Below are 27,698 nucleotides of genomic sequence, written 5' to 3' on the forward strand. Positions count from 1 at the left end.
ATATCATACTTCCCAGAAACTGCCTGGATTTGTCCGAGGCACTACTGTTCATGCTGATACTGTAAAATTTTCATGTGTTTCACAGAATTACAAGATTGCTTACAAAGCATCTTTCAGTAAATTATCACAAACAAGAACCACTGTATATCACAGACATGAGGCTTATCAACATGGGAAACCAGAAAGGAGATCTATCTAGGTCTGTGCTTTGTGTATTCTTGCTTCCCCATTGTGTCTTAACACAGGGTGTTGATAGCCTGAAACTAATTGCATAATAATCGGGTTAGCCTCCATGCAAATCAGGACATCAATCAGCTTAGTGCTCTGGGGGAAGGGCCCACCGAGTGCACATAAAAGGAGTACACTTTGTAGGGAACTACAACAGTGTAAATAAATGATAACTTCCATTTGCTGCCTTCCTTTTATCCAAAGGGCATAATCGCACATCACAAGGCTACTTAAATTCGGCATGTATACGTGCTATGGATTCACTCGTGGGCAAAACACAGCAAACAACAGCAAGAGATGACGTAGAACAGCAGCAATTAGAATTACATAAACAAAAAAACAACTTTTTTTAACTCGATGTTCATAAAACAAGGACGATGCCAAGCGAAATCAAAAAGAAGACATACAGAGACTTGATTAACTCTCTGTACTGAACCAAGTAAATTCACATTGTGTTGAAATAGTCTGTGTCCCTTAAATCATCTCAGATCGGTTAAGTTATAAAACCAGAATAATATCCATACTTCAGCATCTGTGTTCCGATGAGAGGAGGAAGTTTCTTGCTCCAGCCCTCATCAACCACATGCTGTAGCCATCAGATGTCATGCAAGTATTCCAAAGCTTTGATGTTGCATCGATGGAATTGCATTTGATAGTTTAAAGTTGAGCTTTTGACTGCAGCCTCTGATCTTCCAAATGGTCCTGTTATGCAAAGTTAAGCAACAGATGTATTTGCCAGACTTTTTTAAAAGAAGACCCTTTTTGGAAGTATGCCTGCTCATTATAATCGGTACTCCAGGTGAGTGCTGTTTTCAGCATAGTGGGCTGAGTGAGGTATGTGTCTTTCTTACAGGGGAGGATGAAGTCCCCTATTAGAACTGGTGCCAGGGTTATTACTGGGTCAGTAGCCTGAGGAGGTAGATGTTCAGATCAGGGGACTCATGCATTTTCCTGAATCACAACGGTGACATGCTTCCCTATGTCCTGCGTCATGTGGTCTACTGGCCCAAGGGCCTGCCAAAGCCTCTGATCCAATTACCCCTGCTCTTGTGTAACAGACCTATCTCTCCATCAGGAAGACAGACAGGCCTGGACAATGGCTATATCAGCACATCACGCATCACACACCCTTGTTTTATATTTTGTTTTTATATTAATTTATTTTTATTAATAACTACCTATATGTACCTTTAAGGGTAACTATCTATGTGTGGCTACATGGGTGACTACTTATGTGTACCTATATGGGCAACTATCTATGTGTGGCTATTAGATCACTTTTATCTATCAACATTGTTTAAATGAAGACCAGATATCCGTATGTCCAAATATGCTGAAAAAGTTCATTTTCATATACTACATATTTCTTCACATGACTGTATACGTAACAAGAAATTTCACTGTTTTAATCCAAGCAGTGGTTTTAAAAAGTTTTAAAAATGAAGCATATGTTTTTTGTAATAAATAAATAAATATGTAAGTCAGGGCCTTTTTGCCATTTTTGTCCAGAAAGTGCACGGATATGCAAGAAGAGATCAACAAAGAAGGTGTCCAGACACACAGACACACAATTATGTCCAATGAACATAAACCAGACTGAGCGATGAATCACATTCATTCATGGGAAACTTGAGATGAGGCACACTGCATGTGGTGACACTGCCAAGTATCAGTCATCTTCTAGGTAAAAACCGAAGTGCACTTGAGGTTTTAGATACATGGGTTTAACCTATCAAGGGTGAAGCACTTCCGAGAAAATTTGAGACAAAATTGTTTCATCAGAATAAGTATGAGCGTAACACTGATACAGGTGTTGCTTCACTACCAACAGACTGGGCCCTCGAGTAAGAATATGACAGTTCAACAAGAGCAAGCAGGATCAAAGAGGTTGAGGTAGCGAACATGAACATGAATTTCACTAGAAAACCTACTCTTGTGAGACACTTGTCCTTTTGCTGCTCGCAGGGGTGGAAAATAAAAGTGCACATCAAACAGTGAAGCTCAAAAGGTCATCACAAGAGCAGTGCAGATACGAGAAATCATAGCTCAAAGAGGAGCCCCGTGGTCAGCAGCACCCCCAGAGCACTGTGGGGTGGCAGACATGTTCTAAAGGTCAGGCTTTGGTGAGGGGGCAAGGCGCAGCGGGGTCAAATGCAGTCACAGCTCATGGCCCTCATAAACATTCCAGCAGAAAAGCTGGCAGAGTGGAGGTGAATTCCAGCAGTGGGCATCAGATTGGGCTACACATACTGCCAGCCTCAGAGACTCTGCAGAACCAAACATCCTAAGTGCCACATGCCATCAGAGTCAAAGCAGAGAACAGGCTGGTTTTACAGGGGTACAGGGTTGCTATAGCAAGTCCAGAGGCAAAAAACTTCCGGAGAAACTAAAGTCTGGAAAAACCTAACAGAACAGTTAAGTGAAAAATCATATTTACATAAAGTTCCGCTCAAGAGTAGCTGATCAGCCAAGGTATGTTTACTGTCTTAAGTCTGCTGCTTTAGGTTTGCACTAGAGATACAAGGTAAAAGACCAACAACTGAGTGAAACGATAATTTCATGTTTTAACAGGACTGTAAAATGTGATTATTTGGCTCATATTTGCAAGTATCTGCATCATCTTACACTTTGCTATTATGAAACACAAGTAAATGAGTGCTTTGTGAAGAACTCATTAAGGTTGTGACTGAGCAGGCAGAGAAATGGCTCTGACATGGCTTTTTGCCAACTAGGCTAATTTAGCTAATGTTAGCTAGGTCCAGAACTACCGAAAATGATACTATCTGACGAACTTACTGCTGCCACATCATCCACTGGGGAGAAAATACCAGGGTCAGTATCAATATAATGTGCCTTTGGCATCTCTAGCATGGTCATTTAAATTTCACACAAACATACTGAAACAATTTTTAGTTTTACTCCAAATGAACACATTATAACGAATACATAGGAACGTCCACTTTAAAACACATTTTGTACATTTTATACCATTTTCTTTGATGTGGAAATGGGGATTTTGACATGTCTGAGTTGCTGCATGGTTAAGTTGAATGACTCTTAAGCAGTTAAATAACAACTTTTTTTAAACGGCGATATTTTCTTAAAGTTTCTAAATGATTTGGGCATTTTGATTATGTATTTTGCCATTTTCGTAAAAATATCAAGCTATTTAAACATGTCGAAGAATTGCTATCTACCTTGTCATCTTGAGATAACCACCCTCTTAAGAAAGCGATCTTTGACGCAGAAAAATTTAGTCACTTACTCACCCAAATCTACTCTCCACTCTCAAATATAAGCCTAGATAGTCATTATCGACACACTGTTAATAAAACTACTGCCATTTTTGTACATATAAATGTCAATATCCACTGCATCATCATCATCATGTTTTGTTTAAATAAATCAGTAATTCATTACAGGCAAACAGACCATTGTAATAAATTTATTATATATAACAGCATGTAAGTCAAGTAATTTTTACCAATTTTTGTTTACTGTTTGTGTTTACTGTTACTATCATTTTGCGAAAAAAGATGTATACATACATACATATATATATATATACACATATACATATATATATATACACATATATATCTTATAACTATGATGAATATTCAAAGAACCTAAAAATCTTAAGTCATAATGACCCACTACTTGTAAAAAGAAAACAAGCTGCTAACAACATCCAACACAGTTAGCTCTTCTGAAGAGGCAGCCTCTTCTACCAGTTTCTCTCTGCTATTTTTGTATAATCACACATGCTTTCAGGTGTATTGCTCTGTGTGCTGCTAATTTTCTGCACAACACCAGTAGTCATCTAAAAAGTAAACCTACAGCCTTCACTGATGTTATTCAAAGTCTGTTTCTTTTACTTTTTTTTTCCTTTCTTTGGGTTATTTTTTCCTTCCTGGGATTCACCAATTCCAATATCACTGCATTCTCTACTCTAAAATATCCTTCTGGGATTCTTAAGGATCTCAGGAAGAATAAACAGATACTGGGCTGGTTACACTTATGCTGCAGCCCTGCAGTCTTTAGACAAAGACCTTTGACATAACACTATTTGCATACAGTGACAGAATTATATTCAGAATAACATCAAGGAAAACTGTGAAATCTCTTCCAGGGAAAAAAAAGGGGGAAGGTGGAATGTTGGAATTTGGCACGGGCCGCTGTAATGCAAATGCTCAATGTTCTGTCGCCAGGCAAATGTGCAAATGCAAACCTGCCTGCTGCGTATGGGACAGTGCAAAGGCGGGTCATTATTCAAAGTGATTATCACTGTTGAAAGGGGTTATGGAATAGAGGTCAGTTCAAGGACGAGCGTGATGAAGTTCAAATCAGGTCACTATCGCAAATAACTCCACATACTAAATCAGGGCTGCACAAAGTGTGGCCTGCAGGCCAAAGTTGGCACGTGAGGACGTTTGAATTGGCCCAGCAGAATGCTAATCTTACCCCACTCCCTCAAGCAATGTAACATTTGTTTAATACTATAACTTACTATATTCTAATTTCAAAACACAGTTTGAAACCTACCTACCTTCTACTCTTTTGTCTTTTTGGCCCAACACAAACAATGCCCTTCGCGCCCAGGACAGAAAGTTTGGGCAAGCTCTGTAGCGCACACTCGTGGACAAATGGATAACTTCACTTCTCGCTGACATCTCCTACAGATGTTGCTTGAATTCCAATAACTGATCTTTAAATTGTTTTTTCGTTCATGACCAAAGCCTATCCATAACAACTATCAGTTTTTCCTTTGGATGGAGAGGACTGACTCAACTCCACAGACAAAATGTTCTCACTTTGCATTAAGGCAATGCTTTTCCTTTTACGGAGAGCCAACTGCTCCTCATAAATTAGAACTTTCCAAGAAATCCAGACAGCTTGGCTCAACAATGGGGATAAAGTGCTCAGTGCTGCTTTTTCATAAAGACCAGCCTTATGGTAGATTTGGAAGCTGAAACCCAATTTCTTGTGTATTTAAAGGAGGATAACAGCTGTAAGAAGCATTAGGGCTCCAACACGTGCAGGCTTGTCTGCGCAAGTTACGTAACTATGCAGAAAACACAGCTTGATGCGCCTCGGCAGAATAAGCTCAAAGCCACGGTCTACCTGAGAACTCTCATCTTAAGGTTTTATTGCGAAGATCGACAAGTAAGCCTCAGACAAACGGTAACAGCTTTAGTGTTGCAGCAAGCATAAAGCACACAGCACACTCTGACTTGCCCATGGATTTGATGCCAGCACACCAACAGACCAATGTTTGCACAAGCAGAACCAATGGGCCTCGGCTTGCCTGGGAAGAGACTACTTCACTGACTGATGTTGAGCAGGTATGCAATGATACAGGAAGCAAGCAATGATTCTTTTTTTAAAGCTTCAAAAATACTTCAAAATTTAGTTCATTTGATAACAACAAATGCAACATGTTTATTGACATCTAGTTTAACCAAAGAACTTTCTTCCAAAATATTCCCATCCCTAGCATATTATTTGGAAAGTCCTTCACGGTCTTTGCTGATTCAGTTGAATTCCTGATTCAGGAATACCTAATTCATCAAGTTTTCATAACACCTAAAGGTAAAAATGAAGTGGATTAGAGCTGCAGTTAAGCTCTGTAGTGTAATCACCAGGGGTGACTCAAAATGATGATATTGAGTCTCGCACGTCTCGCAAGCCAGACTTCTGCCTGTTGTCAGTGGCAAAGAACTGCCTACTTTGACAGGAAAGGTCTGATTAACTGGCATGCAAAATAACCAACCACAGTTCACGGTTTTAGTGTGAACTGATTTTCAAAACCAGGCTACAACCAAAACAAACCGGTATGTAACTAACTGGCATGTATGTCATATATAGTATGTCTCCCTTAAAAGGCCACCGGTAATTTTTAATGACGTTATGCCGCATATTTACCAAACATTTTCAGTACTGCTACTTTTATCTCGCTCCGAAAGGCTCAGTCATGGCAATCAGAGCAAGTAACTGTGCAAAAGTGAGTTTCCTGTTGGACTAAAAAAGCTTGCTGGTTGTGTGGATAGCCAAACAGGATGGAAATGACAAAATGCAAATAGCTGTGGCCGGCTAAAGGTGGAAAAGATATAGCTCTGTTTATGTATGCGTGGAGATTCTGAGACTAAGATTTTTACTAATGAACCTATTAATGTCCATTATCTGTTGGACAAACAAAAAATCTCATGTTTATTTTTACAAAATTAATGTTGTTTCTAAACTACTGGCCTGTAGCGCTCCATGGAGAAACCCAAACCTAGAATGCTGGGGGTGAAAAGCATTACTCTTAAACTGACCAGGAGCATACCAGCACAAAAGACCATGTCAAAGAATGGTGAAAGGGTACGGAGGACGCAGGAAGCAAAACAAAACAGCCAGAAATAACTTGAGACTTCTGAGAAGTCTGAACCTCCTTGTAACATTTGTTGCTGCAACTTAACCCACATACAGTATGTTTCCACCAACAGAAAGAGCCATAAGTGTGTAACATCTATCTTTCATACTGTTGCATTTATGACTACGTATTCAATGCGGTAGAGCAACCACTTCCGTCTCCAGGAGGAAGGAGAGGGTAGCAGTGGTTTACCAAGGTGATGAGATCATACGTGTAGGAACATCAACCCACACTGGAGTTAAAACCATGAGAAGAAGCAAAGTGTTCAGACCAGGTATGAAATAGGACATCATAAAGCAGAAGGAAACAGCCAGTGGCCATAGTGTACATGCTGAGGGTGTGAAGATTTGCAAACTAGAAAGGTATAGACAGTGCATTTCTGTATATTTCAAATGAATTGTGTATATATTTGTGAGACAGAGAGTGAATCACCAGCAACAACTTGAATCTCTGCTACATCGGTCCTTAAAGCAACTGCCCATTGGCTTCTAGTCTAAGTGTGTTCAGAGTTGATGGGTTTCCTGTTCTGTTTATGTACAGGGAAATTACTGTCTGTGGTAATCAACTGCATGCTTGAGATGTAGCAGCAAGAGAAATGAAGTATTCATTGAAAAAAGAGAAGCCACATATTAAAAAGACTGAGAACCACATGAGAAAGAGAAGCCTAGTGTTACTCACCAGTATGTCCACGCTCTCTCTGCGGGTAAGGGAACCATGTTCAACCTTTTCATTGGTGGGGGCAAGAATGTAAGGACTGCCCCCACTTGAATTCTTCATATTGGGTAAGCTGAGAGAGCGTAAGTCTTTCACTCCCTGCTCCACCTTCAGCTCATCACCGGGCCGAGCTACGCACATAAAAACAGAAAAATCAATACATTACATTCAGCCCAATAAACAAAAGTGCTGACAACAAGTCAATAAACAATAAGTGCTGAGAGCAATTCAATAATATATTTTAGGGATGCACTGATGAGTATTGTGTGATCATGCCAAAGCTTTTCATGTACGTATCTGCCGATGGCACCACTGTTCGAAAGTCAGATACCACCATTTTGTTTACTCAATTAGTCAGTACAGTCATTAAGCAAAAGAAAAAAGCAGGAAGCATACATTTAACAGAACTTTACACAAACACCTCCAACACTACACATATCAAATCCATGTGTATTTATTTTATCCACTCTTTACTTTCGTGTCGCCTGCTGCCACTTTAACGCTTCCATCCTTTCAATATTAAAACCAAGTCACTAACATTGTTTCCCTTCAGTGACACAAACATGCAACCAGACAACAACTCAAACACAACTAAAAGAGATATTTCTGATATTAGATACAAAATAATCGACTTTCATACAGAAGAGGAAAGTCAAAGGAAAGGAAGTGAAAAAAAAATGTGTTTCCAGAACTGAGAAAAAGCTGCGGAGAAAATGGGACTCCTAACTACCATGCAAAACATGGTAGTCCACTCTTGCTTCAGATCTGAAAAAATCCATAGGTGTTTCTGTCCATCCTTCCAACTTAACTCTATGAGTCTGAAAGTGTGTGTAGCTGTCATGAAGCTGATACTGAGAGAAGCAAATAGACAGAAAAGCAGAAAATTGGCACTAGAACACTGAAAGAGGACAGTTGAGACTTCATTTGTAATTGGGGTCACTTGGATCATAGAAGCAGAAAATTCAACCAAGCTCTAGGACTGAACTTTGAGGGTGTGGAAAAACAACAATGTAGATTTCTTTGGCTACATTTACACAGCAGGTAAAAATCTGATTTTCTCACCAAATCCTGTATGCGACATCAGTCTGAACAGATCAGCTCCTAAACCGACCCGCATGCGAAAAAGAGCAGTGCTTCACGTGGCGGCTCATCCAGAGGTAAACAGTCATGATGGCCAGCAAACGCCAGTCGATCCCAGAGCTTTCAGTTTCGTCTTCGCCAGCATCACAGGAGCGATTCTAAAGTTCCAATGACTGACAGCTGGGCTCATCACCCACAGTGTGTTCCAGTTCACTGTAAAAAGGGCACGTTATTCGGCCACGACCACTTCTTTGGTTCGTGTCCTCGGATTCTTTAAACTGTTCTTTGACGCTGCAGCCTCGGGCTCCTCCGGCCGCGTTCGGCCGCTCCGTTCGAAACCTCTTCGAACACGTAGCGGTCGCGATGAGTCTCTTCTAATGTTTTGGTACAGAAACATCAGACTAAATGTTCATGAGCCTCAGCAGCGCGAAATTATGACGAATGTCGAGTTGGATTGACGTAAAAGTCTCATGAATTCCGATCTGGCTGTTCAGACTGAGTCGCATTGCCGCAGATCGGATACGTATCGGATTTCAGTACCACATATGAAAGCGTCTCAAATCGGAATTGAAAATGTCAGATTCAATGCGTTTTTTGCTGTTCACACAGCCACACAGATGACACATCTGTGTCACATATGAGAAAAAAGATCGGATTTGGGCCACTTTTACCTGCTGTGTAAACATAGCCTTTGAGAAATGGCAAGCAAATCTCCTGAAAAAAATTGAAGCACACTAAACACTGAAAAAAAAAAATGTTTCTGAGGCTTCTGTATAATTTTCTGTTAAATACATTTCCTGCTTTTGAAAAAAAATAAAACAATTGCTTGTACTTAATGGCTGGTTTGATTGAAAATTAAATTAATGAAGGGTGGTCTTTGGCTTTTGCACAGTGCTGTATAAAATGTGGGAACTAGGACTAAATCTACCTGGATAAGCATTTCAAAGAAATAAAACAAAACATTTCTTTCTGTAGAGTTACAAAGCAGTAAAATGAACAAAATGGAGACTAGACAGAATGGTAATCCAGTGTCACCTCAAATATTTGAAATATCGGTCAAATCTAAACATCTGTTCATTACTAATGCGTTTTTTTATGCAATTACCTGCCGGTACTGATATGTTTCCCACGTCTTTGTGCAGCCATAATACTTTTACGTAAGTAACAAATCTGACAGTTAACAACCATCCTCTTGAAAATGACAGTGTTCTAAATATCTCAGAACAGATCAGACTTTCATGCACAAACCAAACAGTACACAGTCAAAACAAGGACACTGTGAACCTCATCACAGATCATGTAAGAAATCAGTCCAAACATGCTAAAATGTTTGGAGACAAATCTTAAAATACTCACGTAAGCTTTCTTCTGAAAAGTTGTCATCATCAGCCATCATCGCTAACAATGCATAACAATATCCTTAAAAGTCCTTGTTCGTGGTGTATAGAGACCACTCTCGGGATCAGCAGTGGTGCTACCGTAAGGCAAAGCTGTCAGTGTTGCCCATTCTAATCATTTTAACTTCCATCTAATTCTCCAGTCTCACGTCAGCAGCTGCAAATTACGCAAGCAAAAATGTGGCAAGTGTGATGTCTGTTGAGTGTGTGTGCCTGCATGTCCGCTTCTTGATTAAAGATATGTCGAGGACAGGCATGTGGTTATTAGTCATGAAGGAGCTCTCCAGCAGTACATAACACAGCCTTCCCCTTCACCCAACATAACCGCCCCAATATAAATTAAACAGCCATGTTAGTAGATCACAAAATACTTTGCTTTGTCTGGGCTGAACGTCCAGCTTGTAGAGATTTTTTTATAGGAAACTGCAATAGGTGTTGAGATTGGTTGGATGAGATAAATGACGGAAACTTTGACCAAAAGGAGGGTTCCTGAAAAGCCCCAACCATCTCCTTCCCCAAACTATGGTTGGGCAATATTCACTTTTCGAGATCTTTTCAGAAATAGCTCTTGTTTTAGCAAATCCTTATAGTTGATACTGTTTGTTTGAAAAAAAAAAAAGGATGTTCATTATATCATTTTATAATAGGGCTGGCCCAAATAATTGGAACACATCAGCATTCATTTGTTGCATTGATATTAATTTCTCTATTTAGTATTCAGACGCTTCCTCTTTTTTTAACCACAAAAAACTGTGGCCTAAAATAAATTTCATCCGCAATAGCCTCTAGATAGAACTGTTATTGTTAGTATATGGAAAATACTAATAATGCTGCACTGCTTTCCATGTTGTCACTGAAGCTAAAAGAGCAAAGATGCCTAAAAGATTACAAAACTGATCAAACTATAACAGGAAAGCATGTGAGAAGAGTCTGGTAAACCACAGAGACACGACAAGCTTGATGTATCTCAAACATGTAAGTAGTGATCGATCCTTTTCTGAGTACCCCCTTCAGTCCACTCCACACTGTCTCCAATTCAGCTTCATCATGCAGCTGCCTCAAGCAAGAATATTAGCTATTTTTTCCTCCTTTCTGCTTCTAATTAAACAGATTTACAGCAGGTTTTAAGCTTGACAGCACAGACAGCAGATCTGTTTCTTCTGACAAAATCACAATGACAAGTTCTTATTGCTGTATTAGAGAAGAGTCTCCGCCACACACCGTTAGTACAGCGCAGGAGCTGCTCTGCAACGACCATGCAACAAGATCATCACATTTTAGTAACTGATTAAGTTTAAATATAGTTTAGAATACTATAGAAAATGGGAGTGTGTGATTTGACTGGATCTCTGTGGAGTTTATGCTTGAATAACAGGCTCCTGTTTTGATGAACGTAAGACAGAAATGTCTAGTACACTTAAAAAAATTTAAATATTATTTTTGAGGGTGATTTTGAGCACTCAAGTACTCACTCAAAAATGTAAATAAGTATTCAAAAATACAAACTGCTTTTTGGGCCAGCCCTAACAATTTCCCCAAACGATGCTGCTGAAAATGTTCTCCCACTGGCAGTCAAAGGGGTTAAACATCTCATGTCTCTCATGTTTGCACTTGGTGCTTTTCGTAAACAATCCAATAATGGCTGGCTGTGTTCAAGTCGGACTAGTGGATGGTTTTTGGCACTTTTAAACATGCATGCAGTTAAGCAGTAAACATGCTGATCGCTGTCTCAACACAAAAATAATATTGTTGGTCAAGACTAAAGATGGCACAACACCAGTTTTTCTTTTCCGATAATGAAACCTTAAATATCAGCTAATGCCCAAATGAATACAATCATTTTTTCTGTAAAAACTACTAAGCTGTAAAATGAGTTATTTTTAATTAAAGCACACTTAAGAAACAACTAAGCTCAAACAGGTTAGATCTGTTACAGGACTAGATCTAATTCATTCTTTTTTGCTGTTTGATATCCAATTCAGCATTTTCTGCTGATATCATCACAATGATGATATCTGTCAATACAGATACGCCATTTTATATCAAGACTGTTGATGTTATGATGCAAAAGTCATCAAATTGTCCAAGCCTACTGAAAACGCACACATTTACCACTGAACCTTACCCTTGACTTTGATGTAGTGTCCTCCAAAAGGGTAGGCCTCAAATTGGAGCGAGAGGGGTGTGTTGGACTGGTCCAGGAACAGGTCTACACGGGATAACTCGATGCCTTTCCTTTCAAAAACTGGTCCCAGGATCTCTCTGGGTTAGGGACATAATGATCGGTAAAATCATTTTTTACTCACAGGTAATTCATAAACATAACTCTGTGCAAGATAAGAAACTAAGAATCAAAAAGGTCAAAAGAAGCACTCAGGTTATTCACCAACAAAGACCTAGCAGCAGGCATTGAGTCAGCAGTGGAAATCCTATCATTATATCAGGGCCTGTGTCTTTTGCTAAATGTTGAATTTACAAGAATCGCTTAATGTGTGAAAATCTCCCTGCTGATTCACCTCAGTGTCTTCTTTTTCACGGCAGGAACTATCTCCGTGTCTATGTCAACATTCAGGTCAAACTTCAGGGTAAAGCACTCCTTGCTGGGGTCCTGCAGGGGGCGATATTTACAACATGAGTGAAGGGGTGAAATCAGTGATGAGTCCAGTTTAAGCAAGATATATAGCTGACTGCAGCCTAGCTTCAACACTCTAATTATCCCTCTGAAGACAGACTCACATCTCCCACATCCTGAGCCCAAGGAAGATGACTCAGAGACTGACGTCATTTCCTGTACAGCGATTGATGTTTGATACTTTGACCAGACAGCAGCAGGAAACCCACAAATATGGCATCAGTACAAATTTGAGATAGATGCACAAGAGGAGTAGTATAAACTAGAGATAGCTAGACACAGATATACAAACACACTGTCATTCACATATAAACAAATGGCCACATGTGTATACCAAGGCAAGTCTGTGACTTATATAGCTGTTTTCCCAGATCTGGATTAAGCGTGAAGTAAAAGAGGATTTTCGAAGATGAATCAGCACTGGCACTTCATTTCAGCCTTAGACAAGGCTTTATTTGTGTTATGGACACAGGGCCATAATGACTAATCAAAATTCTTTCAATTTCTACTGAGAAACTTTGTCTAAGTATGATCTCAAATTGCATTCTGGTGGTGAATTGCTTCAGCAACCACTGCCAATCCCTCTAAACCCTTAAAAATAAAGTTTCATGGCTTGGATTTACTGCTTAGGGAAAATGCGTTAATTGGTATAGATTAAAGTATCAACTGTGTAAGGGGTTCAAGTCAACCTGAAATCAAAATGTACATTTTGTATCTTGTTCATTTGGGTGCCAGCTCACATTATTCACAATTCATAACATAATTTTAAAGGCACAATTCTCATTTGTCAAGAATCATTCACCTAAATGTAACACCTTTTGCCCTCATCCATCTTACAACACCATTACAACATCACGCAATAGTAGGTGGGGGAAAAACAAATTTAAACAATCATGTGTTTCACCTTTTTCTCACACCACCCTAACATAACATTGAGCAAAAATGTTGAGCTAGTTCAGAGACCCTCCCTGATACGTGCATTATCATTTCCAATTCACCGTGACTAAGCTTTAAAAAGTTTCTTTATACTTCCACATTTCATTCACAAAAATGTTTTTTATTTTTGAGGAACATCCATTAAAAGTCATTCTTTTATAGCAGTACTGCACAAAGTGTGACCAAATTTGACATGAGGACGTTTGTTTTGGCCCACCAGAAAGTTACCCTAATCACAACCACTTACCCAGTAAGAACAAACATACTTTATAATTAATATAACATGATAACATGATTTTTTTCCTTTAAAATTGTACAAGTATTTCAGTAACAAAATATACTGTAATGTTATAAAATACATTATTGAAATAACACAATTTGTTGTGTCTTTTTGGCCCTCGGCCTACCTCAAACACTGCACTTAAAAAGTTTGGACCCCCCTGTTCTGTGGCCTCATGCCAAAGAATCTTTTCTGACACCTTGTTTTCAAGTACACACTTGCATTGCTGTAGTACCCTGAATTGCCAGTAGGAGGACTCACATCAGTGTAACGCCTCCGGTCCTTCCTTCTTAGCTTTATCCCGCCTGTTTTCCGCTCCCTGATAGTGTAGAGGTTGTGGGCACACGGCACACACACACACACACACACACACACACACACACACACACACACACACACACACACACACACACCACATGTCAGGAAAATCCACTAATACAAGCTTCAAATAGGGATGCACCAATACAACATTTTCCCTCCTGATACTGATTCTTCTATCAGAACATCAGGAGTGAAGATCTGATATTTTTTCTTTTTCAATTTAAAATGTGTATACCTCATAATATGCTGTTACAATTGAAGAGCTCATTGACGAGTTTAATATGAGGTACACTGGACAAGTATTTCATTTTCAATATTCTTCTAATTTATTTTATGGCCACAAAGTCTAAATGATACACATCTTAATAATCACCTTATTATCTCAAAATCACCCAAAAATCTGACAGTTAATTTTTTTAGCCTACATTAAATTAATAACAATGTAAAAGTCTGAGTAATGTGCTGACAAAGCTGGTGTGAAGCACAACTGAATAAGAAAAACTCTGTGCACAGAGCTTTTAATTCTGAAATGTCACATCATGCTTTGTTAAGAGGGGCCTTTATTTTGACATGCTGCACTATGAAGAAACACATTCTGCAGTTCACAGTTTCATGTTATTAAACAAACGTGTTTGTCTTTCTTTATAATTGGTATAATTGGTGTTATTGGTATAAATTACTTGTGAGCTACACCAGCTGTGCAGCTCCAGCGTAAAAATAACGAAGCAAACTTAAGACACCAAACATGTCATGGCAGACTGACTACAGTTCTCTGATTCCTTTAAAGTCTCAGTAGAATCATTTGGACTTGTTCAACAGACTGACCCTCGCTCTGTGCCCCCTCCCTCCTCCTCGTCCAGGTCCGAAGGGGGGCTGGTGCGTGGGGGGCAGGAGCGTGTGGACACATTCCGCGCCAGGATGGAACCTGCAGAAACACACAGCGGTTTGCGTCAGTGTGTATGTGCATGTGAAGACACACTGGCTGTCCAAAGGCAAATCCCCTACCACTGAGGACCACCGAGGGGACATAAACCTTTTACTAACACAGGCAGTGTTAGTCATCCTTGCTTTTCGCTGGACTTCACTAAGGCTAATCTAATGAGGATACATTCCTCTCTGCTTACAGACGTGACTCCACTTCACGGCCATGATACACTTCAGTGAGGGAGCATACCATCAACTGCTAATCCTAAAAACGTGCTCATTTTCAGCATCATTACAGGAAACTGGTAAGTTAGTTAGTAAATATCATATTTAGAAGGAAGCCATATTTAGTTCATTTCAGATTTCAGTAAGAAATAGAAGTTACTATATTAATTCTGGTAACACTTTATTGAAGGGCAGGGTTCATACAGCTGTATAAAACCTACCATAAGCCTAGACACAAATGTACACAATAAAGCAACATTTCTACACTGTTCTGCATCATATATGCTTGTAACATTATTAGAATTAAGGTATTAAGGATCCGTTCACAATCGTAGAGATAGAAACCTGATGTCTGAAGTGTTTAAAAGCTCCCTTACAGAAAGTTAAAAAATGAAATGTTTACGAATAATAAATAAAATGGCTTTATCTGTGATGTAAACATTTTGACCCCTGGTTCCTTTCACCATGACTGTAAAGCAATCTTAGTCTGCAAGTTTCTCTACAATGAGCCATTTCACATCAAACAACTCTGAATAACTCTGTTTACAACTTGACCACTGAAATTTTGGAAAAAAACAGTAGAATTCCTTCCTGTCATTATAGTACATAGAGGATATACTGTACCAAAAACCAAGAATATTTGAAATTCATGCAAACATTAAATGATTTTACCTTTCATCTAATATGCTGATCATCACTTAAAAAACCTTGTATTAAATAAGAAAGGAACGCAAACTCTAATCTTTTTTCACCAGTGGTCTCAGACTTTTGGACTCCACTGTAAACAGATATTTATAAAGGCTTATTCCAATAAGCATTTCCACAACATTTGCTATGGTGAGATAACATCAAAATGGACAAAAGCAGCCTTTAAATCAACAGACGCTTGTTGGAATAGGCCTTATGTAGATTTATGTTGATTATGCAGGCATCACGTAGTCTTGTGAAGGCTGGCCCTCAGCAAAGTGTGACCTCACAAGCACAGATGATGCAGAGCAGTGAAGATATGCGGGTTTATTGTGTACAGTGGTTTGTGGTTAGATATTTGCATTGTAACACAGAAGTCACTCTCCATAAGCTGCCCTATTTGCTCTCCTGTGATTGTGCTGGTTTGCCTCTATTGTGCGTGCGTGTGTGCACTCCTACCTTGTGGTTGCAGGTCAAAGCGAGGGTGCCGGTCGAAGTGCATTTTGTCCGTCTCGTCCAGGTGACAGCGGGAGTCACATGACTCACACAGGTGGAGAGGGCTCTTGCTGTTCAGGTCTTGACAGTCCGGATGATGGCACACCTGAACACAAACACAAAGACGTTTGTTTTTTTGGGCTTGGTCACCAAAATAACATGGTTTCGCCTTCTCAGAATGAAGCGCTTCATAAAACCAGGACCATTTTGTCCAGACATTAGACAACAATGACACATATAAACAGATATGACTTAAGCAGTTCATATTTCTCTTTTTGTTTTATTTTATTCTTAGGGTCTACTAACAACATTAGTATGGCTTTCGTGTCAAATATTTATCATGCAACTGTACATGACCATTTAACCTCTCTTTACCTCTAAGAAGAAAACAGCCTTTTTGTTACTGTATCTTTAAGACTGATTTCTGTAAATGGACTTGCCGTGATTGGCTGGTCAGTATAATACCTCATTCAAAAGCAGTTTGGGCTGAAACATCCCTAATAATTTCCGTATAATGAAAATGAGCGAGGCATAACTGTTGAAGGCTGAGTAGGCAGCAAAACTACAGAAAATGGACAAATTCAAAAGCCATTTTTGAACCTTCTGTTGCATTTGGGTGCTTATCGGAAGGTTCAATATACAAGATGGTTAACTAGTAAATATGATTATATATCATATAATAAATATCATTTTGACAGCATGAAGGTCCAGAGAATATGTATCCTGCTTTCTCTTTGCTATAATATAAAACACACAGATCACATAGAAGTACAAAGGGTATGTATTTTTTTACATTCACCATCAAGTTTAGCATTTTAACAAACTGTAGAAAATGTGAAAGTTTGCATTATACTTTTAATCTCGAGTTTCCCACTTATAAATACAACTTTCTTGATTGGGTGCAACTTCTGAGTGGGAGAAATGTTATTTCCCAGTTTCTGACACCACTCGAATGCAACACCGGTTTCCATATCTGGACAGCATGGACTGGGGAGTGAATGTTAAAGTTTTAAAATGAACCAATGTTCACATAAGGCATCAAACTCTTATTTAAAAATATAAATGAGGAAGATTTGGTTTCATGCAGCAAAAATGAACGGGCAAAGATAGTAGTCACACGTCTTTTTGATCTTTCTCTTTCTGCTTCAACGTAGCACACAGACTGTTTATACCATCACAAGGGGCACAGGAGCAGACTGTATGGTTGGACACCGAGCCCCTCGCTACACTTCTTCCCCCACTCCCCCCCACCCCCCGGCTTGATTTGAGGAACCAGAGCACAGGCTACAGACTGCAGCTGGATGGGTTACACAATATATCATATGTTAGTCATCATCACTATATCATTCTCTGCAATACTGATGTAGGAGAGGGCTTTGACTGCAAATCAATCTCTAACTTACCACTTCAATATCATATCATGTGCTACGTGTATCCTGACCAATCACAGACATTCTTTGATTGGCTTTAGATGAAAATAATTACAAGTACAGGATTAAACTGGTCTACATTGAAGTGTAAAAAACTAGCAATTAAAAAGGATTTTAACTGATCATGACAATAGGACAGCGATTAAAAGTGCTGTTTGTTCCCTTCGTTCTTCTAATCAACACAGATGCATCTGAACAGGTTGAGCGGCAGTAGATCAACACTGAAACAAAAACACAGTTCACTGCAGTTCTCTATCTACATTCTATGTGGTCTCTAGCTCACATTCTTTCTAACAATTCCTGATTTAATTAAAATCTTTAATAAAAATCATATAAATAGTACTGAGAAACTCAATGTCTTCTGGTACTAAACTTCTTCACCTCTGGTTTGGAAAGACATGCAAACTCTGAAAAATGACAAACACTAAAGTGGCTTATGTGCTATCGGTGCCCCCTGCTGGAGAAACTTCAGCTAGGCGATGCATGCATATCCACATGCATAGTTTTTTTCTAAAAGTACAATAGTTTAATCATATAACAATCTTGTTTAGAAAGGTGTTCAAAATTAAATTCATCCTAGTTCTCTTAGATCTCTACATGGTAGTTGTTGTCTTTGAAGCTTCATCACTATTACATGAATTCAAAAGCTTAAATAAAACAGCAAAATAAATAAAAAAAAAATCCACTTCTTTCTGGTTTCCAGCCACGTGTCCTAAATTTCAGTTCATTTTGGTGTATCACTATGTATTGGATTGTTCTGTCCTTATGGTGCAGTCCCAGCAGCTCCACTGCCCAAAAAGCCCTGCTTGGACAGCAGAATAGACCTTCCAGGTGCAGAGTGACTCAGAAGCCCAAACCTGGATCCACCTCAGTGCCATTATCCCTCAAGGAAACACAATAGGGAGCAACACACAACAGGCGTCTCCCTGATACTCTTCCCGTGACTGCTGAAGTGCGCTAAGCGTGCTATGAGTCAAAAAACTGTCACATGGACTGGAGCATCACGTAAACCTAAGAGTCAAACAGCGAATCACCATGACTACACATTGTTTTGTGGCTATGAAACCAGATCCACTATTAACCATAAAGCAAAATTTAAGGTATACCCATTAATTCCATGCTAAAGTGGACTTCAAACTAAAACAATGTTTTGGAGCAAAACAATGTCTTTTTAGCTAGATGTGGTGCGCTGGTTTGAGTTCACATGGTTTGGTTTGCGCCGCTTGCCAAACAGAACCCTAATCAACTTAATCAATAAGTAGTTTGTTCAGAAACCTCCCTTTACTGTGATTGGTCCACATAGCGTCACATGGTCACTTCAAGGAGCCTCTAGAGTTCTTTTTAAGTATAATTACAACAGTGTGTTTGGAAGTAGTTTTATTTTGTTTAGTTCTTATACCATTTGAAGCATATTGCCGGCTTAAGTCTCTAATTATTACACATTAGGGCCCGATCACTTCACTGGTCAAGCTTTCACAGAGATCAGTGGAGATCCTGTCGATAACTATTCAGGACTGAGATGCTTTTTTTAATCAATAACCAAACAAAGTGTACTGATGGGCACTATGGGGCAGTAATAATTCACTTTGTGAATATGGGGCTTCGCTTGAACACATCTTGCCTGAAGGCATCGTCTGACATTAATGCATGAAGACGCATGATGTGGACCGAAAAACTCCTGAATCTGGCTTTGCATCATTTCATTTCAAGTAAAATTTGGCTTTGCATTATTTCATTTGAGTTGAATGAAAGCAGCTGCTTGTTACCATCAAGTATGTAAGGTTGAACTGATGAACCATTTTTTACAATGTACCACACTGCATAGACTAAACTGTCCAGAAACTTTAAAGCAGCACCTAGAATGTGAAGGACACTACCTAAAATAAAAGGTTCCAAAATGGTTCTAACAGTTTGAATAAAAACCGTTTAACTGGTACAAAGCTTCTCTAAGCTTCACTCACACACATCTCCTTTACAACAACAGTTCTATAAATAACCATCCACTGAAAGGTTCTTATATGATATCCCTCCAAGAATGTGAAAGAAAGTACCTGAAATAAAGGTTCCAAAATAGTTAGAACAAACCTTTTAACTGATACAGAACCTTCAAACTATGTGAAAATTCTTTAAACTTAACATAACGGTTCTTCACACTCACACATGTCCTTTATAAAAACAGCTCTTTAAATAACCCACTACTTCTTCTACAGAATCTCTCCAAACTACCATGTTTGACACCTTCAGGTTTTAAGAAAGTAGGGCTCAACTAGGCTTCGCTTCATCCCAGAACCTTCTCAACCCCAATTTCTCTTACCTTCCACAATGCTGGGTGTGTGCAGGCTGCCTTCGCCATGCCCTCAGGAGCTACCGAAGGGTCCATCACAGTCCAGCACAGAACTACACCATGACTCTAAAACGCCAATACACGGCCCTTCCCCCAAACACACCACTAGCTACCAACTAATCCACCTCTTCAGTGTCTAGCCAGGTTAAGCCCCCCAGGGGGTGATGCCCCAGAAGGGGCAGACTTTAAGGCAGGACCACAACTGCCCCCTCCAACAACCAAAACAGCCTTCACGCTTCCAAAACCGCTCTAATCTGGGGCGCTAATCACAGAGCTGCTCTGTCAACCCCATCTGACGGGGCGCTGGAGATTAAAACATAAACTCCTCTCCCTCTCTCTCTTTTTCTTTCTCTCTTGGTTGGACCCCACCTCTGAAGGACAGCCATGGCTTCACAACAAACAGGTTTTAAATAGACAGAGAAAGAGAATGGGCCTTGTTGTTGGTAATAGGCACGACGTGGCCTTCACCAATGAGCGCAATTAGGTTAGATGTGCTTTTGTGTGTTTAGAAAACTATGCGAGCAGCTTTGGTAAAAGCCTTATGTGCATGGGTGCGATTTAAAGGCCCAAAAAGATAACTAGGAGTAGTTTGTTTCGACGGCTTTGCAAGTATGTATTTATAGATATGATTCTATGGAAAAAAACCCCGGTCAAGTGACGTCATAAATGAACATTTAAGTTAAAACATCATCCTTTTTGTGCTTCATTTTTTTTTTAATATGTTAAATTCTAATATGTAAAAAAAAATGTCATTTGGTACCCACAACATCTGCACACAACTGTATGCAAAAATTTATATTGAATTTCTGCTCCTGCTCTAGGTGTTCAATGCCTCACTCTCAAAACCAGTTCTATACAAGTTCTTTATTAGTTTCATAGCAGACACAGAATCATTTCTGTGTACACTATAGCAGTTAGTGAATAACAAGTCATAAGATGAACAACTAAAAAGTGAGCCTGCAGTTTAAATGGTAAAGCAAAAAGACATGCAACAACTTACAACCTACAGTTTGGGTTCTGGTGTGAGAGTAAGCACTTACAGTGAATTCACTTTAGTGAATAAAGTAATCTTTTGAGGTATTATGGTTTTTCATTTTCCAAGTCAGTTGATGAGGATTCCCCTTTTGCCTCTGTTATATATTCACCAACAGACACAGAACTCTTATCCAGATAATAAACAAAGGCCTGTGGCAGGAAACGAAATACAGATTTGACCTAAGGCTCTCACAACTTCAGAAAGACGAAGTGGAGCAGAAAAGAATCCATATTTAGACAATAGAGAAAAGTTCACAAAGGTAACCAACAGACAGAGGTATCCACATTCCAACTAAAGTGAAAGCGTCTTGGAACAGGCCTCTGGAGCCAAAACTAAATATATGAAGACTAGGAGACAGTTGGGGAAGAACGTGGGGGAGAGAAACAGAGAGCACCAGAGAGAGACAATCAGTGATAGAGAGACAAACAGACAGACAGAGATTTTGGCTACATTCACACAGCAGGAAAGTGGCCCAAATCTGATTTTGTCACCAAATCAGATTTTTTTTTGTTGGGCTATTCACAAGATCTTTAAGTGTGACCTATACACGGGGCTCCCGAGTGGCGCAACCGTCTAAGCGTTGGCCCTATCATCAGGAGATCGCGAGTTCGATGTTACAGTCATCCGTAGCCGGGAGTCCAAGAGAGCACAATTGGCCTCGCTCTCTCTGGGTGGGTAGGATGGCCCCTCCCTCTCCCCCATCACCTAACACGATGCTAGTCAGTACAGGCGTCTGTTAGCTGACGTTACAGATCCGGCGGTTGGCCCTTTCCTCCGAGCGCGTTCAACTGTCCAATGACGTTGCGAAGACTAACACAGGCTTCTCGGCCTTCGCCCTCCCAGCGTTGATAGTACTGTGTGATTGGGGGAGTCCTAACTAGCGGGTGGAATTGGAGACGACTAAATTTGGGGAGAAAATTGGGCAAAAATCCCCCCCCCAAAAAAGTGTGACCTATACACAACATTAGTCTGTACAGATCACGCTCCTAAACTGACCCGCATGCGCAAAAGAACAACGCTTCACGTGGTGTTCTCATCCGGAGGTAAAAAATCAAAATGGAGTCAACAGTGACAGCCGCTCGTTCATCCTCGCCACAGGAGCTAATAAGAAGTTCCACTTTCGAGTTCACTGTACAAAAAACGGCCACTTCTTTATTTCGCGTCCTTGCCTTCTTTCAATTTTACTTTCAGACTGTTCTCTTCTCTTTAATGCTGCAGCCTCGTTCTCCTGTGGCCGTGTTCAGACATTTCTTTCGAAATCTGGGGTGTCTAATTTTCTTTGTACAGACACATCAGCCCAAATGTTCATGAGGTCTCAGCAGCATGGAATTATGACTAACGTCGAGTTGGACTGCCGTAAAAGTCACATGAATTCTGATCTGGCTGTCGCATTGTCACATATCGGATATGTATCAGATTTCAGTTCCACATATTAAAGGCTACGTTCACATTACCAGGTTGAAGTGGCTCAAATCCAATTTTTTGCCCTAATTTTTGACTCAGATCTGATGTGCGCATGCAAGTCATTTCAGGATGCCAGTTCGTTCACATTAATGACAGATCTGACTCACTTACCTAAACAAGTGTTTGCCATCATGTCAAAAATCAGATCTAAGCAAAAAATCTAATTTGATCAATGATGCTTGTAATGTGAACGCAGCCAGAGGGTCCCAAATCAGAATTAAAAATGTCAGATTCAGTGTGGTTTTTGCTGTTCACACTGCCACACAGATAACACATCTGTGTTTGAAGAAAAAGATTGGATTTTGGCCACTTTTACCTGCTGTATGAACAAGGCCTTTGAGAAAGACACAGGCTACGTTCACATTACCTGGCTGAAGTAGAACGAATATGGTTTTTTGCCTTAATGTGACACAGATCTGATGTTTTCAAAGCTGTGTGGACACGCAAATATGATCTTTTCAAACCAGATCTCAGCCACTTTCATTTGGTCGCAAACTGAGTACATATCCGATTCATGCCATGCGGCCTTAATGAGAATGCTCGGATTGTAATTCATGTTTTTTTTTCACTGTGCATGCACAATCATTCAGTGATAACGAGACAGTAGGGCTGAATCTGACATTAGCATCAGCAATCGCTACAAAAGCAGCACATCTGACCCTTTTTCACCTTCATCTCACTCTAATAATGAACAGCTGAGAGCTGCTTAGAGGCAACGAGCAAACAGGTTTTTTCACATTGACAGATGACAGGTTTGCGTCAGTTACCTACACAAAGGTGAACCATTAAGTTGAAAAGATCGGAACTGAGCAAAATACCAGAATTAAGCAATGAGGCTTGTAATGTGAACACAGCTATAGAGACTCATCTCATATCATTACTGTCCAAAAAAGCAAACCAAGCTTTTTTCCATTTTTACTTTTCTACATCATCTGAGCACAACAGCTTCCTTTTACATTGTGTGAATATTTCAAGATGAATGGATGAATAAGATGCTCCATAATTGCTTGGAATGAAATCTTTTTACCTTAATTTACATCGATCAGGCATAAAATTATGACCACCTCCTTGTTTCTACGCTCATTGTTCATTTTATCAGCTCCACTTACTATATAGGTGCACTTTGTAGTTCTACAATTACAGACTGTCATCCATCTGTTTCTCTGCATACTTTAACCCCCTTTTACCCTGTTCTTCAGTGGTCAGGACGCTCATGGACCCTCACAGAGCAGGTACTATTTGGCTGGTGGATCATTCTCAGCACTGCAGAAACACTGATGTGGTGTGGTTGGAAACGTCTAATGTTTCTCTTTTTTTTAACAGCTTCTCACTAATTATTTGTGATGTTGCACTATATAAACTTTTATATTAGAATTTTTTTGCACTTTACTGACATCATACAGGTTTTACATTAATTAAAAATTTGTACAAAGCACTTTAAAAAGTCAGCACCATTTTGTTGTTCCTGTCATTTTAGGTTAGCCCTGATTTTCTCCCGTCTCCCTACAAAGTCTGGACACTTTTGTCCTAAAACAGTATGAAAACAAACACACACACACACACACACACTGTATGAACTATTAGCTTTGCTAGGCCACTCCCGCCTGCTGACACGGCAGCCAGGCCTTCACCGCACTTCTCCATGTCTTCTCCAGAAAAGGAGTGTCTCACTGGCCCGAGTTCCCTTCAGGATTCAGACGGGCAATTAACTGCATTAAACCAAGGAGAGTTAATCACTGGCATGGCTGATTCACCAACACACTCACGACAGACCTAACGGGAGTCAAAGGCAGGTCTGAGCTCACTGCCACAGACACACACACACACACACACACACACACACACACACACACACACACACAGACACACACAGACACACACAGACACACACAGACACGTTCATCCTGTTCCATTCACTAGAGGTGGAGAGAGAAAAACTAAGAGAGGCAAAAAAAGGAAAATAATGCTGAAAATTCAATTAAGGTTCTCATAAAATGTTTCAAGTAGAATGTACACTGAACTCAAAAAATTTGGGGACAACCTTGCATTCTTTTGAAATTATCCAAAGAATGTTTGATTTTCACTGTTATTTGCTAAGTTTGTTCGTATATAACAGCTATTCACAAATACTTTCGGTATTTATCACTCAATCAATCTCACGATTAACCTTCCTGTGCCGTGTATTAGAAATGACATAAAATTATCATTTTTAACTGAGAACATTGGTTTAATGCTAGCATTAACAGTAGCCCTATCTCACTGGACGTGCAGTCCAGCACTGGTAATAGAGAAGTCCAGCTTGCTATGAGTAAGGGGCGATTAGGAGGGCTTCAGCTAGGATCACTGTCAAGGGCAGCTGAGCAAGAACGTTTGCGTGTGTGCGCGCGCACACGCAACAATGAGCAGGATGAGATTCAAGACAGCTGTGAACACACATCAGAGCCGTTGTGGCCTCCACTGAGACTCAGCATGTTCAGAGCCACGTAGCACCTGCTGATACGCCCCCATTTTTACACATACACACCGACCACACGGCACGCGCCCACCACACAAACACGTGCATAGGCATATGAACTGGGTTTGTTCAGCAAGGGGGATCAAATTACAAAACGTGTGTTTTCATACAGCAACTGCTGCCACAAACTCACTTTCAAGAGCTTTTCAGGAAAACAAAGGGTTTTAGGATTTATTATATGTATTACATCAGCCAAGATGTCTTTGGTGTCAAAGGTTTGTTTCTTTAGTTTTGCAATTTTGAACAAAACTATGTAGTACAGCTTAAAACAGTTGTAGCAGCCATAATAAGGCCTAAATACCACTTTTTCTTTTCTGATACCAAAATGGAAATCTTGAATATCAGCTGATATTGATATTTGATATTTCTTGTTTAAAACTACTAAACTTTAAAATTAAATTAAATTTTTAAATGAAGCACCTTACTTAGGTAAGAGTGTCTAAAACTAGGTTATAGTGTTCAAACTTCTCAAATACTCTACTACCCCCCCCCAGGAAGAAACACAGAGACAACATGACACAAACAAATTGAATGTGATTTTCAGGCTAGATTTGTTACAGGATTGCATTGGATTCATTCTTTGCTTCCTTCCATATCCAATCCTGCTGATGTCACCCAATACCATCACCCATCAATACTCCACACTTAAAACACCATGTCTTACAGCGTCTGAAACCCAGAACCATGACTACTAGAGCTAGACATTCAGTTCTGGCCATAAATGTCAGAACTTGGTCAAAAACAAGGGGAAAAAAACACTTCACCAATGTTAATTTCTGCTAGCATCTTTAAGGGATTATACTATGTTTGCGCTAAGCTAAAGCAGATTCAGGCAAAGAAAGTTGACATTCTACATTAAATAGGCACTTCCCCTTTATTCTTTGAAGCTTGTAATTTATATTAACATATATTTTACCTTGTAGCAGCTTCACAGTGACACTTTCACAGCAGCTACTGTTTTTTTCTGTGACAAACACATTATCACTCTTACTCACAGTCAGGGAAGGCCTAGAAAAACTGGTCACAAACACTGTAAACCAAAACACGACTAATTATGTTAGTAGTTAATCTGACAGTTCAGGGCTTCAGTTCAGGTCCTGAAGACCTAATCAATGAAAGCACTAACTTAGGTGTATCTACCTAGTTACTGAGGAAAAAAGAAAAAATCCTGACTGGATCATTTTCTGCTGGGTGTTTCAAGAATTTAACCCTTTTGTTTCCAACCAAAACTTAAAGGCACAGAATATGACATCCAAAACATGTCTTGTGAAATTCTGTGCATGTCTCCTTATGGTCCACTAGCTCTCTATTCTGTGTGCACGCTAAAAAAAAAAAGTGTTCGTACACAGCCCTGGCTCTGTAATTTGGAAATAAATAAAGCGGCTCAGGACAGGCCACACAACACTTTTCCAGCCAATCAGTGAAAGGGGGCGTTCGAGCTCGTACACAGGACAGGAGGAAGACGAGGGGCTATATGCTAAACTCAACACATTGCCAAGAACTAAAGATGGCAGAGAAACAGCCAAAGAGGAGAAAATCTGAAGAACCAAAATCGAGAAAGAAGAGAGATCTCTGACCGTTGATGGTGAGGCACTTCAATAGTGGGGAGACCTCCGAAAGTCGACTTCCTATTCGCATTTCTCATTCCACCTTAAATCATGCCGTAGTTTTATTCAGGCAGCTAAGGCACCTGAATGTAACTACACCATTTAAGGTGGAACAGGAGAATTTAAAAAAGAAGCTGAGGCACCAAAATGCAACTGCTGCACCATTTAAGAGTTAAAGAATTGAACTCTCTTCATCGAGAGTTGAAAGGCATGAAGAGGGATGAGGAGGCTGCTCCTGCTGGACAGGTGGGTAACATTAAACTTATTTTTGCCGTTTCACAGAACCCATAGCTCAGTACGGTTTTGTCCCATTTGCTAGTGTTTGTGGCAGCAAACGGATAGCTTTGCAGCAGAAACTGTAGTGACAGTTTGCTATCCCACAACCTAGCTAATGTTAGTCCCATTATTTGCTGTGTGGTTGTTTGCTCTAATGTTATTACACAGTATTTGTCCGTATAAGGTTTGGAAGGATTTTATAGCCACGAAGATCTTAAAAAGAAAGAAGAAAAAAAAATATATATATATATACACACACACACACACACACACACACACACACACACACACACACACACACGTTTGCCAGCCCAGTGTAGTTTGCCTCGATAATGATTCATGAATTGGGGGGGCAGAGCTTCTGAAGGAGCACTGAAGAAAGAGGTGTAATTGTTCTGCTGTCGAGTTAAAATATCAACAATCATTCTTCAGAATCATATACTCTGCCTTTAACAATGACACGAGAAATACTTCAACACTTGCAGAGTTTAAATACTATTACTTTTAAAAATTACATGCATGTTTTTTTTTCCCCATACAGATCATTAGGCCTTCTCCACTGCTGAAACCACTGAAGTCCATCTGAGATTACTTACAGCTGAACGAAGCTTGAGACAGGTGTGTGGTGACATTTCTAAATGGTGGGGTATAAGCTTCCATTGCAACATTAGCCTTGTAGCTCCAGCGCAAAA

The 27,698-nt window shown here is 39.8% G+C and overlaps 1 protein-coding gene across 1 annotated transcript in view; it reads right to left on the reverse strand.

Moving 5' to 3' along the window:
• Nucleotides 1–27,698, reverse strand: part of plekhg5b (pleckstrin homology domain containing, family G (with RhoGef domain) member 5b) — an 85,630-nt gene that overhangs the window by 17,923 nt on the left and 40,009 nt on the right. Inside the window, 6 exon segments of the mRNA XM_036592132.1 lie at nt 7,322–7,488; nt 11,960–12,096; nt 12,351–12,442; nt 13,944–14,001; nt 14,829–14,928; nt 16,299–16,440. Of these exon segments, the coding sequence (XP_036448025.1) occupies nt 7,322–7,488; nt 11,960–12,096; nt 12,351–12,442; nt 13,944–14,001; nt 14,829–14,928; nt 16,299–16,440 (696 nt within the window).

This window comes from Colossoma macropomum, unplaced genomic scaffold (assembly GCF_904425465.1).
Source record: "Colossoma macropomum unplaced genomic scaffold, Colossoma_macropomum, whole genome shotgun sequence".
Lineage (NCBI taxonomy): Eukaryota > Metazoa > Chordata > Actinopteri > Characiformes > Serrasalmidae > Colossoma > Colossoma macropomum.